Below are 15,324 nucleotides of genomic sequence, written 5' to 3'. Positions count from 1 at the left end.
AACCTCATTTAAACTTGCTAACCTCTGTAAAGACCCTATGTCCAAATAAGGTCACATTCTGAGTTACTAGGAGTTATGACAATTCAACCCACAACATTGGCTTATTACAAAATTCTAATTTTTCACATCAACTCTTTTTAAAAATGATTAATGTGTTCATGCTATTTTGAATATATTTCAAATTAATTCATGTTTTATTTCCTACATAGTCTCAATATGGAAATAGGAACAAAATTCCTGCTTGACACACTGATTTTTCTCTATGGTCTGGTATAGGAAGAAGGTTTTCTGAAATAAAAAGCTATCTGATGTGAGAAGCTGAGTCAGGGAGACATTAAGTTGTCCTTTTCTTTGCTCAAGTAGTTTCACCTCATTGCCCTTTATCTCTTTCTGTAGGTATTTTATTTGTTTTCATATAATGTCTTTCCTAATTACATGAGTTATAAAAATTTATTTATTAACTAAATCTCATAAAAATTTTCTTATCAGTGACAAAGTCAATGTGTGAAGATCTGACATCACATTCCTTTAAAAATCAATTCACAGGGTTATGTTTTGTCTTCTTAATCACAAACCAAGAAAAGTTCTTCAGTTTATTAGAAGGCAGAGCCATCAGCTTTAGATCTGGCAATCGGGATTTATCTCAAGTCATCTTACACTCCTTATCAGATTTTAACTATTTTCCAGAAGAACCTAATGGAAACAATTCATTATATTGTTAATATTTTATGTATTATTTATATATCATATATTATATATTTGATATGTTATATAAAATAACATATTACATATAATATATGTTATTATATATGTTATTCTAATATGTAACTTTTTTTCTGGAAGGTTCATCCTCCATCAACATTTAACATTCAATTTGTGATTTAAAAGCATTATTTCAGTCTCTATATTTTGTCCATTTAGGAATCTTCTCTGCTTTCTTTTCTTAGTTTATTCTCTTACATTTCAATATTTTTAATAAAAATACATTTTATTTGCAAATGTAAAGGATAATTACTGGTGAAAATTCATCCTACAAATAAAAGAAGAAAGAAGAAAGTTAAGATTTATTTTAAAACTACAATGCAAGGCAAATATTATAAGCATTTGGGTCAACATAATTTCAGATATTAGCTACATATCCATCTACCTGTATCTCTACCTACGTATCTACAAAAATTGTAATGGTTATGAACCCTCTTTTATAGTAACGACTAGGCTTTCTTCACTAACTATATGCCAAGAAAATGTTACATGCCAATAAGTGTACACATACATACAACGCATGTACATATACTTATATATTTTTAAGAATCCATAATATGTATACACACATATATGTAAGGATATATATGAACACAGAGACATATATTGCCTTTTTAATGACTGGATATTTTATTTTTATTGTGTTAACTGAAATATGTAATAATTATGTAATAATGTATATAATAGAGTTTAATAATAAATCATCTCTGTGCCCAAAACACTCCTAAAAAATAAATTATTATTTATAATGCCCCAAATTGGGAATCCACCAAAATGTTCTTCAGCATGTGAATGGATAAACAAACTGTGGTCACTCATAAAATGGAATATTTTTTCGTGATAAAAACCAATGAGCTATCAAGTCACAAAAAGACTTGGGGGAACTGTAAATGCATATTGCTAAGTAAGAAAAGCCAATCTGTCTACACATTGCATTATTTTAATTTTATGACATTCTAGAAAAGATAAAATTATGGAGAATATTTTAAAAATCAGAAGTTAGTAAGGGGTTGGAAGGAAAAGGGAGGGATAAATAAATGGAGCACAGATAATTTTTAGGGCAGTGAAATGTTTCTGTATAATATCATAATGATGGATGCATGTCATGGTACAGTGTGAAAACTCACACAAGGTACAGAATGAAACCTAATCTAAATTGTGAACTTTAATTTATAATAATGTATCAGTATTGGCTAATCATTTGTACCAAATGGACCACATAAGGCAAGATACTAACAACATGGAGAAACTGGAATGGGAGGGTGTAGATAAGAGGCTTTAAAGGAACTCTGTACTTTCTGCTCAATATCCTGTAAATCTAAAACTGTTCTGAAAAATAATTTGTTTTGAGACAACTTCTCAGTCTTTTGCCCTGAATCCCTTCAGTTATCCCATCCTGTGCAATCAGTACATGCCAGTACAGTTTCATGTCTATAAAATTTGATTTTGTGCTATACACAATTATATCCATTTTTTCATGATTTCTAGTTTTAATATTAGTAATACCTAACATTTATTAAATACTTATGTATGAGATATTGTTCTGGATAACTTTTAGTTATTAAACCATTTGATCCTCAAAACAACATTGCATGCAGCAAAAAAAAAGTTGTTTTATTATTACCAATTTTCACATAAGGAAATAGAAAGAAGTGTAGATGTCATAAGAAGTTTATTCATCCAGGCTACACTTGTTAGTTGAGATATGAACCCCAGCAGTTGGGCTCTAAGGTCTATGTACTTCCCCTCCATTCTTTGGTGCCTAATATGGTGTGGTAGCAGAATTTTAGAAATTTGTCTCCACCTAAAATTACAAAAATATTTGTACATATTTTTTCTCTTGTCCTCACATCTTCCATATTAAATTATTATTTGTAGTTTCTTAAATTTGTATATATTCTATTTCCCACCTTATTTTGTCTTTATCTTTTGCTCTACAGAGAAAATCTTCCTCTATCCCATAATCTTTTTTTATTGAGTTAATTCTGCTTTTTACTCAAGACTCTCCCTTTTCCATAGCAGTCTGAGCTTAATGTCCCTATTATATGTTTCAGTGGTGAAAACTGCACACCTATGCCATAGGACACACAATGGTGGGGTTTAATTTTCTTTTTTCCTAATGAGCATATATTTTCCTAATGCATATTTTAACTCTAAAATGTAAACTACTGAGGTCAGGATTATGCCTTACTTTTTGCGTCTACAGGGTCCAACAAAATTTCTGGGACGTAGTACTTGTTCAATAAATATGTGTTAGCAATGAATATGCCAGGGTTTACATTTCTATTTAAATAATTCTGCCTCTTTTTGACAAGTATTATGGGTTTTCTTGTTATTTGGTCATTTATTATCCCTGCCTCAATCAGATAATACCACCTGTTTATATTAATTTTTCTTTGTAAGATAGCAACCACCAAACCATCAATATTCACTTAACTTCTTTTTTAGTTTAAATAAATGTGGCATGAAATATTATATAAAAATAATTAATCAAAGAGGGTTAAACAAACAAAAAAAAATCAGACATAAACTTGTATTTAGTGGATGGTAAAAACTTACTGTTTTTAAAGAGGGAAAAAAATACATTCCAAAAGCCCTGCTTTAAAGAGAATGCTGGGTTTCCTGTTCTTCTCTGGACTTTAAGATATGTCTCTTTTATCTCATTCCAAAAGTATGCACTCTGAATTTCCTAAAGAATATTGCAAATGATCTCTTCTTTAAGAAGGAAGATGAGAATATTAATGGACACAGCTAGGTTGGTCTATTCATTATGCTTGCCTTAGAATGCTAGGCCTTGAATTAATGAGTTGAGAGATCAATTTGGACTGGTTTTAGTCAAACATGAAATCCTTAGGAAGCTAAATAAATTCTGAGCTGATTTGAGAGTCAATGACCCAGAGAAATTTTAGACCCTGTTTTCTTATGTAACATCCTTGCAATAGATGGATCATTTAGCACGTAGTAGCGCCAGTTATGGGTAGAACTGAAGATCTTACTATGTTCATTTAGCCTGGATAGAACCCAATCCTAGTACACTAATGACTTTGACTGTAATGGAAGCCAGACATTGGCAGAGAGAGCACAGCCAAGTCATGTACAAAAGGGACCAGGGGCATCACACACATCACCATTCGCATTTGGGCCAATAAGAAAAAAATACTTAGATTGTAAGAGTTTTTTGTGCCCTAGCTCCAAGTGAGAGAACAGTGCCACCTCCTATGTTTTATTAATAGACCGCATTGCCTCATTGTAATACTATTTAACCATATAGTAGGATCCATTCTTATCAATTCAGTAAATTCATTTTAAATATTTATTGCTTTAAAAATTTTTTCTTACTCTCTTTTCCTAAGTCTCAGCATTGATCCCTAAATCAATGCAGAATATATTCCAGCAGTGCTTCTCTGGACACTCAACCTAGGTTTTACTAGGTCATACCAGTATGCTGGCCTTATGGGAGAGAAAAAACCAAGGCATTAAATATTCTTGCCCATTAGATCTAGGAGTATTAAAGCTGCTTCCCTCAGTAAGTATAAGACATGCCCAGCCCATTATGGACCATCACATATGTCAACAAGACCAAGAGATGAGGACTATATGTACATTATAGCAGGGGTGTTAGGCCATAAGTTAGTAAAAAAAATCAGAGAGAAAGTAAATACTCAAACTGATTTCAGAGTTCAAATGATGGGAAGAAAATAATACAAAGTAGAATGGAAGGTGCTCTGCATGCTCAAGGAGTGTGTTTCAGGAAATGACAGTTGAGGCAAAAATATGGAAAAAGAGCACCCTAGACTGTTTCTGTGAAAAGCCAATGTATGACCTATGTGATGAGGTATAGCCATGAAAAATGGAAAAATAGCTTGCTAGACAGAAGTACACTGAAGTGAGGGTGATCAACTTGTCCCAATTTACTCTGGATTTTCTTGATTTTAGCTCTCTAATTCCCATGTTCTGGGAAGCCCCTCAGTCCCAGTCAAATCTGAATGATGGACACCCTAACTGGCGGTCTAAGACCTATTAGAATATGAGGTCTACTGAAAGGTCAGTGGTCTGATGGTCAACATCCAAACTACAGCCATAGTCACTGGCAGCTTGGCTTGGATCACATAAAAAATAATTAGAGGAAAAAACCTTTTTGATTTTGAGACATTCTGGCATCTGATATTGTGGCTTTCAGTAGCGCCCAAGCCTCAGCCCAATTTATTAATAACTAATCAGTTCTTTTGCATTTCCTGAGGAGTGTTTTACTTCCAATTATGTGGTCGATTTTAGAATAAGTGTCATGTGGCACTGAGACGAATGTATATTCTGTTGATTTGGGGTGGAGAGTTCTGTAGATGTCTATTAGGTCCACTTGATCCAGAGCTGAGTTCAAGTCGTCAATATCCTTGTTAATTTTCTGTCTCATTGATCTGTCTAATATTGACACTGAGTGACACTATTATTGTGTGGGAGTCTAAGTCTCTTTGTAGGCCTCTAAGAACTTGTTTTATGAATCTGAGTGCTCCTGTATTGGGTGCATATATATTAGGATAGTTAGCTCTAGTTGTTGAATTGATCACTTTACCATTATGTAATGCCCTTGTCTTTTTTGATCTTTGTTGGTTTAAAGTCTGTTTTGTCAGAGACTGGGATTGCAACCCCTGCTATTTTGTTCTTTCTATCTGCTTGGTAAATTTTCCTCCATCCCTTTATTTTGAGCCTATGTGTGTCTTTGCATGTGCGATGGGTCTCCTGAATACAGCACACCAATGGGTCTTGACTCTATCCAATTTGCCAGTCTGTGTCTTTTAATTGGGGCATTTAGCCCATTTACATTTAAGGTTAATAGTGTTATGTGTGAATTTGATCCATATTTAATAAATGGTGCTGAGAAAACTGGCTAGCCATATGGAGAAAACTGAATCTGGACCCCTTCTTTACACCTTATACAAAAATTAACTCAAGATGGATTAAAGACTTAAATGTAATACCCAAAACCATAAAAACCCTAGAAGAAAACCTAGGCAATACCATTTAGGACATAGGCATGGGCAAAGACTTCATGAAGAAAATACCAAAAGCAATTGCAACAAAAGCCAAAATTGTCAAATGGGATCTAATTAAATGAAAGAGCTTCTGCACAGCAAAAGAAACTATCATCAGGGTGAACATGCAGCCTACAGAACGGGAGGAACGCTTTGCAATCTACCCAGCTAACAAAGGTCTAATATCCAGAATCTACAAGAACTTAAATTTACAAGAAAAAAAAACATCAAAAAGTGGGCAAAGGATATGAACAGACACTTCTCAAAAGAATACATTTATGCAGCCAACAAACATATGAAAGGAAGCTCAACATCACTGATCATTAGAGAAATGCAAATCAAAACCACAATGAGATACTATCTCATGCCAGTCAGAATGGCAATTATTAAAAAGTCAAGAAACAATAGATGCTGGCAAGGCTGTGGAGAAATAAGAATACTTTTACACTGTTGGTGGGAATGTAAATTAGTTCAACCATTGTGGAAGACAGTGTGGCAATTCCTCAAGGATGTAGAACCAGAAATACCATTTGACCCAGCAATCCCATTACTGGGTATATATCCAAAGGAATATAAATCATTCTATTATAAAGACACATGCACACGTATGTTTACTGCAGCACTATTTACAATAGCAAAGACATGGAACCAACCCAAATGCCCATCAATGATAGACTGCATAAAGAAAATGTGGTACATATACACCATGGAATACTATGCAGCCATAAAAAGGAATGAGATCATGCTCTTTGCAGGGACATGGATGAAGCTCGAAGCCATCATCTTCAGTAAACTAACACAGGAACAGAAAACCAAACACCACGTGTTCTCACTCATAAGTGGGAATTGAACAACAAGAACACATGGACACAGGGAGGGGAACGTGACACATGGGGGCCAGTCAGGGTGTGTGGGGAAGGGGAAGCAGAGCATTAAGACAAATAGCTAATGCATGCGGGACTTAAAACCTAGATGATGCATTGATAGGTGCAGCAAACCATCATGGCACATGTATACCTATGTAACAAACCTACATGTTCTACACTTCTATCCTGGAACTTAAAAAAAATAATAATCAGCCGGGCACGGTAGCTCACACCTGTAATCCCAGCATTTTGGGAGGCCAAGGCAGATGGATCATGAGGTCAGGAGATCAAGACCATCCTGGCTAACATGGTGAAACCCCTCTCTACTAAAAATACAAAAAATTAGCCAGGTGTGGTAGTGGGTGCCTGTAGTCCCAGTTACTTGGGAGCCTGAGGCAGGAGAATGGCGTGAACCCAGGAGGCAGAGCTTGCAGTGAGCCGAGATCATGCCACTGCACTCCAGCTTGGGCGACAGAGCTAGACTCTGTCTCAAAAAAAAAAAAAAAAAACCTAATCAACTTTATAGTTAATAACCGCTTCTCTGTAGTATCATAGAAGACACTTACTGACCCACCTGTTGCCATACAAACAGCAGTCACATGCGTACAGCCATAGAAAGCATAGAAACACTGCACACAACTAACATTCATGGACAGCACAGAGACCTGAAGAGGCATGTTATGAGGCTGCCATACTTGGAAGTTGGAATTCTAAGTGGAAAGAAGATTGGAAAGATAAGTAGAATTTGAGATGCAGCTTTTAATCTAATATGATGTACTCTCAAGGCAAGTCCCACTTTTATCTCTATCCAGTTAGATCAGTGCTTGTGCTGAATGAAAGAATTAGCTTCTGACTCTGTTAGTTACCAGCTAGAACCTTAAACAAAATTTGACGTCATGACACAGAAAAGTATTTAGGGTCAGAACTTACAATAAAAGGTGGAGGGTAGAGAAGGGAACATTCATCTGGAACTTTCTATATGCTTTTATATGTTCTCCTATATATGATAGTAGTGGGCCAGGCACTGTTAAAGTAAAACTTCATGTCTTAGTCATAATAGGCAGCTCCAAACAATGGTCTTCGTTTTTGTTTTTGGCATGGAAAAATACATAGACATACAAATGTTCACCTAAGACAAAAATTAGCTCATATATTTGAGTACATCGGAGGAAGACAGATAAAGAATTTAAGTCCAATTAAGAAAATCCTTGTATCTTCTATACATTTCTGTCTACACATTTCTAATTGTAAGGCAACTCTCTTGGCTGTTGTGTTGGTAGTAGCAATTATGTCCATCCCCATGGTCATCCAATCCCTGATGGAATTTTCCTGGTGAAATTGGATTGGTAGAATGAGCTCTTTGGATATTATTTCCAGCAGTATTTCTAGTTCTTCCATACCAGAAGTAAATGTTAATTAATTATGAGTAAGAGCTGTCTGACAAAGCAGTGGCATAGTCTCGGAAGTAGCGGTCTCAGATGGTGGCATAGTAGTCTCGGGAGTAGTGGTCTCAGATGGTGGCATAGTAGTCTCAGGAGTATTGGTCTCAGGTGTCATGGTTTCTCCAAATTTAGTTGTGTCAAATGTTATCAGATCATTCAACATAGATACTGGGGAACCAGTAAAAGAGTCCACATCACTATAATCAAATGTTATATCCTCTAGGTGAATCATAGGAAATGCTGGTCGTCGAGTATATTCATGTGATATTATTATATAAATGCAGCATGATAGCTTGTTCCTACAAAGAAGTATGTACCTTTCAGTATCTAAACATCGTCTTCTGCAATGTCCTATATTATTCTTCCAACATTTTGGGGGTTCAAAGCTACCTGTAGAGAATAAAATATAGGTCAAATTTTTAACTCTGGCATCAACATAACAACTTTTCATTCATTCAAAAATTTACACTGACTGACATCTAGACTAATATGATGTCAAGTACAAAAAGCCATTGAAAGAGACAAACAGGAGAACAAAAGGTGTATATTAAAATTGTGCTATGTGCAATCAAAGAAGTTGTATGGAGAAAAGGAGAAATGTAGAAAAAGAGAGGGACGGAGAGAGAGAGAGAGCATACTGAGACTGATACGAAACCTAGAAAGAAAGGATGAAAATGAAAAGCCCAGGACCAGATGAATTCACAGCTGAATTCTACCAGATATACAAAGAAGAGCTGGTATCATTCCTACTGAAACTATTCACCCAAAATTGAGAAGGCAGGACTCAACTTTAACTTATTCTATGAGGCCAGCATCATCCTGAGACCAAAACCTAGCAGAGACACAAGAAAAAAAAAATTTCAGGCCAGTATCCTTGATGAACATCAGTGCAAAAATCCTGAACAAAATAGTAGCAAACTAAATCCAGCAGCACATCAAAAAGCTTATCCACTACGATCAAGTAGCCTTTATCCTTGTAATGCAAGGTTGGTTTGATGTATGCAAATCAATAAATGTGATTGCTTATGGATAGCATTTAAAGTACAGAAATTGGTAAACCATGGTGGGTTGGAATAATATGAGAAAAAAAGAGGACTAGAATTAAATTCTAGTGAGTTTCAATATTAAGAGATAAGAGATCAGATAAGAGGAAACGACTTAAAAGGACCAATAAGATAAGTCAGATCAAAACAGGAGAATAAGACTCTAGAGTCTTAAAGCAGACCCCCAGCAGAGCAGAGCTCCAGCAAAGATTTGAATATAATAGTTTAGTTGAGAGACAATTCCTCCTTAAAAAAAATCAGTGGAGAAATGTAGAAATCAGGAGAGCAAGAAATCCAAGAAAAGGTGAGTTATAACCTGTTATTATCATGAGATCATCTATCAACTGATGGCCAGCAGGATGGCTGTGTTCTGTTTGCTCAGAGGACAATCCCACAGGGAAGCCCAGCAGCCAGGCTACAAATAAGCCTCAGACTCATGGATGAGCCTGGGGGACATGTTACATTCCGTTATGTGAAATAGACACAAAAAGATAAATACCACATGTTTTCATTCATAAGCAGGAGCTAAAAAAGTTGAGTTCATAGAAGTAGACTGTAGAATAATGATTACTAGAGGCTGGGAAGGGAAAGGAGGATAGAGAGAGGTTGGTTAACAGATAGAAAATTACACCTAGATAGGAGGAAAAAGTTCCAGCATCCTATAGCAGGGGTCCCCAACCCCTGGGCAGCCAATGGGTACTGGTCCATGGCCTGTTAGGAACCAGGCTGCACAGCAAAAGGTGAACAGCAGGTGTGCAAGCATCACCACCTGAGCTCCACCTCTTGTCAGATCAGCCAAGGCATTAGAGTCTCATAGGAGCATGAACCCTATTGTGAACTGTGCATGTGAGGGATCTAGGATGTGTGTTCGTTGTGAGACTCTAATGCCTGATGACCTGAGGTGGAACAGTTTCATCCTGAAACCATCCCCACCACCACCTTCACCTCGTCGAAAAAACTGTATTCCACAAAACTGGTCCCTGGTGCCAAAAGGGGTCCACTGTTCTATAGCACTGTAGGGTGACAGTAGTTAACAATCATTTACTGTATATTTTCAACTAGCTAGAAGAGACGATTCTGAATGTTCCCAATATAAAAAAATGACAAATGTTTGAGGTGATAGATATGCTAATTACCCTGATTTGATCATTACACATTGTATACATGTATCAAAATATCACTCTGCATCTTCTAAATATGAATAATTATTACACATCAACTAAAAGTAGAAGAAAAAATAGCATTTAGTTTTTATTAAAAAAAAAAAAACTTAAAAAAATGTTTAATTGGGCATCAGGTCCTGAAGGTGCAGTGTTACAGAAAAACCTTGAAGAATGAAAGGGTGCACAGTTACAGTAAAAACCTTGAAGAACTAACATCCATTTATGTTTTCTTCCCATAATAGCCTTGAACTGCAAATAAGGGAATTACCACAGGAAAAAAAATATTACCAAGCCTCAAAGTTATTCTACATGAGGCTCAAAGGACCTGGACTATTTATCCAGCTTCCCCCGTAGTTGACAGATGATCCAGAGACAGCTGATAATTTTCTGGCATTTCTGGATTGCCCTGTACAGGGGTATTTCACAAGCAGTTGTTGAAAGACTGGAGATACTGACAGTTGCAAGTCGGGCTGATATGCATGAAAACAGAAAATGCATAAAAGGTTATGGGGAAAGTTGTATCAGATGTGACTACATTAAGCAGGAGAGGAGACTGTTTCTTAAAGGACAGAGTGGTCATTTTGTAGTCAAATACTGCTGAGAGGTTAAAAAAAAAGATGAAGGCAGGAAAATGTCCATGCTTTTAGTAGTATGAAGGTAACTTCATACTGAGGAGAGCAGCTTCCGAGTGGTATGAAAAAAGAAACCAAATTGCAGTTGGTCAAAATGTGAATGAGAGAGAAGTGAATGCAGGACCTGTAGATGAAACTCTTAAGAAGTTTAGCTCCAAAGAAAAGCAGAGAAATAAATAACTTGTTAGAGAGCAATGTAAGGTTAAGGGAAAGCTTTCAGGTTTGTTTTGAAGAACGAGAAATACCAAATGGTGCTTGCAAGCAATGAGAAAAGAAACAAGCAGTCTGGGCCCAGTGGCTCACACATGTAATCCCAGCACTTTGGGAGATCGAGGCGGGCAGATCACCTGAGTTCAGGAGTTCGAGACCAGCCTGGCCATGGTGAAACCCTGTCTCTACTAAAAAATACAAAAATTAGCTGGGCAAGGTGGCGAGCACCTGTAGTCCCAGCTACTCAGGATGCTGAGGCAGGAGAATCACTTGAACCCGGGAGGCGAAGGTTGCAGTAAGCCAAGATCGTGCCACTGCATTCCAGCCTGGGCAACAAGAGCAAGACTCCATCTCAAAAAAAAAAAAAAAAAAAAAAGCAGAAAAGGAGAGATTAATATAGAATAGGGTGATGAGATGACAGAAGGGCACAGTCACAAATTCACACAGAGCAGACTGATCTTTAGATGGAGAAGACACGTTTCTCCATTTATGGCAAAGGGGACAGAGGAAATGAGTGAAAACTTCCTATTTGAATTGTTTAAATAAATGGGGCATGGGATAAGCTGAGGGGGAGAGCCATGTAGAGGAGAGGAACAGGAAAATAAAAGACAAATAAAGGTCAGGACAAAATAGTTGTCTAAAAAAGAGGGAAGATGGCTGGGTGTGGTGGCAGAAACCTGTAATCCCAGCACTTTGGGAAGCCGAGGCGGGTGGATCACAAGGTCAGGAGATCGAGACCATCCTGGCCAACCTGGTGAAAACCTGTCTCTACTAAAAATATAAAAATTAGCTGGATGTGGTGGCACATGCCTGTGATCCCAGCTACTCGGGAGGCTGAGGCAGGAGAATCACTTGAACCAGAGAGTTGGCGGTTGCAATGAGCCGAGATTGGGCCACTGCAGTCCAGCCTGGTGACAGAGGAAGACTCTGTCTCAAAAAAAAAAAAAAAAAAAAAGAAGGAAGGTTCATTTACAAGAGAAATGCAGTAGGATTTCCAAGCAGTGTGACTACTCATTTGAGGGGTGAGGATATAAATCTAAAGGGAAACTAGTGTGCTGCATTGTATGTTCATTTATCAAGCAGTAAACGGCATGATCATCTTTCTCAAGACAATTGCCCAAGGAGTACCTAGATAAGTGTATTCTAGGCAGAGGAAGCCGCTAGAGATAAGGCTCTATGGAGGAGGAAGCCTGGTATATGTGCAGAAGAGCAAGTAATTTTCTAAACAACCTCATTTGAACTGAATGTGATAATATATATAAAACATATATAGATGTATGTATGTATGTATATATTAGGCTCACAATAATTTGGTTTATATTTTATCCTCTGGGAAATGTTGGCTCTAGTCCAACTTCACCAATTATTTATTCTACCTTCACTCTTCTAGAGTCATTTATTCTATCTTTGTTATTTTACTGGCTCGATTTTACTTTGTACTTCGTGGAATTTTCTATAAGTTTCAAGTCTAGACCTTCCACTTCTTTTGTGCAAGACAGACTCTAACCTTGCTTCTTCGTTCCTCACATCTACAAAGATTTATATCTTAATTTTTTTCCTCCAGCATTATCCATACTTGAAATATGTCATCTTGGCTCTCTTCTTCTCCTTTGTCTTTGAATCGCCTTGTTCTGTCAATTATTCTTCAAAATTGTTTCTCACTTACATTCCTTTCTACTGCTTTTAAATTATCCCCTCCATTCTTAAATTAGGCTGTAGTCACACAGTCATCAAAGTTTTGGGCCCCTACTATGGCGCAGGCACCATCCTGGGCCCTTGAGGTACATCTGTGAACTAAACAGACAAAAATCACATGGAGCTGACTTTCTAGCAGAGGGAGACAGATAATAAAAAGTAAATGCACTCCCTGCTAGACTGTATGGTTTACAGACTTAAATCTAAGACCTGAAACTATGGAACTACCTGAAGAAAACATTAGGGAAACACTTCAGGACGTTGGTCTTGGCAAAGATTTCTTGGGTAAGACCTCAAAAGCACGGGCAACCAAAGCAAAAATAGGCAATTAGGATTACATCAAACTAAAAAGCTTGTGCACAGCAAAGGAAATAATCAACAAAGTGAAGATGTAGCCCACAGAGTAGGAGAAAATATTTGCAAGCTATCCATCTGATGAGGAATTAACAACCAAAAGTATATTAATATAAGGAGCTCAAAAAACTCCATTGCAAACAAAAACAATCTGATTTTAAAACAGGCAAAAGATTTGAATAGACATTTCTCAACAGAAGACATACAAACAGCCAACAAGTATACATAAAAATATGGTAAAAACATGGTAAGGATGGTAATTTTTAAATGTATATTTTACCTTAATAAAAAAGTACATTATTTTGTAGATGAAAAGGTGACAAATGGTTTGCAGAAAGAAGGGAGAATAGATTTAAGGGTAATAGAAGATTCATAAACAGGAGTTGCACAAGCCTGTGTAACAAGGTGATGATTAAACAGCTTGAAGGAGGTAAAGGAATTAGTCACACCAGTATCTGAGGCAAGTACATTCTAGGCAGAGGAAACAAACAAAGCTCTATGGGCTGAGTAAGTCTGATATGTTTGGGGAAGAGCACTGGGGCCTGTGTGGCTGTAGTGGAGTGAACAAGGACTATAATAGTAGGAGATGAGGTGAGAGAGGTCATAAGGGCCAGATCCTGCAGGGCCAGGTGAGCCACTGTATGGACTCTTGTTACCGCTCTGAGTATAGAGGGGGCCATAGCAGAGTTTTGAGCAAAAGTACGTGATCTGACTTCCAGTGTAAGCGGATCATGCACTGTGTGTCTTCACAAGATGGTGGAAGGGAAGAGCAGAAGGACAGATATCATGAGGAAGCTATGGCAATAACACAGGTGAGAGATGATGGTGACTAGAATCAGAGTGGTAGCAATGGAGGTGACGAGAATAATTGCATTCTGGATATAATTTGCAGGCAGATGTAATAGACTTCCTGATAGATATGAGTGTCATAGGATATAGAAAAATCAAAGATAATTCCAAGAATTTGGTTTTAGCAGTAGAATGATGGCAATTGGGAAAAATTCATAATTTTTTTTCTAGAGTGACAACAGTCATTTTTTTCAAAGAACTTCAGTCTGGAACTATTATGTTGTTAGGACATGTGATCTTCATCACCAGTATCTCAAAATCCTAAAATTAGAAATATGACTAGCAATTGTATGTTTCTAAGTAGGGGAGCCATCTAGCCAAAACATTATCCCATGTGTGGAGTTCTTTCTAAAACATACCAGATATATAATCAGCTAGCATCAACTTAAAATATATCTATGGATAGCAGTCCACCGATAGCTTGGCTTGGTAAAAAGTTGCTTCACAAGCCATCAGGTGCTATCTCACTTGAAAACACATAATATAAAGCCCAGAGAGACTAAATAGCTAAATTTCAAAACAAAACCTATAAGAGAACACAAAAATGAAAATCTCTAAATCAAAAGAAATGAAAACTACCTCTCCAAAATAAAAGGGAAAGAGAGACATGGACAATTTGTAGAAAAGTTAAATATACATTAAGCATGTATTTGAAGTTCGACTTCCCCATTACTCACAGACATAAATAAAAATTAAATATTTATATATAATATTTCATTTTTAGGACTTGGCAAGTATTCAGAAATTGATAATACATGAAGCAGACAGAAAAAAGTACATCTCCAGGAATTTTATGCTGAATGATTTATGTATAAGAAAGGTTATACTAGCCATCCTTGTCTATAAAATGTAAATGCACTTATTTATGCAAAAACAATTTGGCTAAGTAATTTAAACAGTATCCATTCTATAAAATTTATACAGTCATTGGAAATACAGTTTTTGAAAATATTTAGTAAATGGGAAAATACTAATAGTATAATAGAAAATTTATAAGTATGCTATACATTTTTATTCAAATAAGAAAACTGAGGAAGAACAATAGATCAAAAATATTTTGTCTCTTTTAACTTCTTTACAATTTTTTTACTTCTTTACAATTTCAAAATTTCCAAATTTTCAACAAATACAGCAGTTTATAATCAGAAATGAATGTAGATATTAATTCTGTAACTCACATTACATCAACATGTGAATCAAGACATAACAGATCATAGGCACAGTTATAACCATCTAATAGACATGAATAGCACCTTTCTAGGCAACATATAACACCTC

General features: G+C 36.3%; 1 protein-coding gene across 1 annotated transcript in view; it reads right to left on the bottom strand.

Annotated features, from left to right (window-relative positions):
- Positions 1 to 1,718: 1,718 nt before the first annotated feature.
- Positions 1,719 to 15,324, bottom strand: part of LOC117977852 (beta-defensin 125-like) — a 34,235-nt gene continuing 20,629 nt past the window's right edge. The window contains exon 2 of the mRNA XM_055117369.2: positions 1,719 to 8,490. Within this exon, the coding sequence (XP_054973344.1) occupies positions 8,075 to 8,490 (416 nt within the window). The 3' untranslated portion in view covers positions 1,719 to 8,074. The remainder of the gene's footprint in view (positions 8,491 to 15,324) is intronic.

This window comes from Pan paniscus, chromosome 11 (genome assembly GCF_029289425.2).
Source record: "Pan paniscus chromosome 11, NHGRI_mPanPan1-v2.0_pri, whole genome shotgun sequence".
NCBI lineage: Eukaryota > Metazoa > Chordata > Mammalia > Primates > Hominidae > Pan > Pan paniscus.
This window is presented reverse-complemented; position numbering and strand designations above follow the sequence as displayed.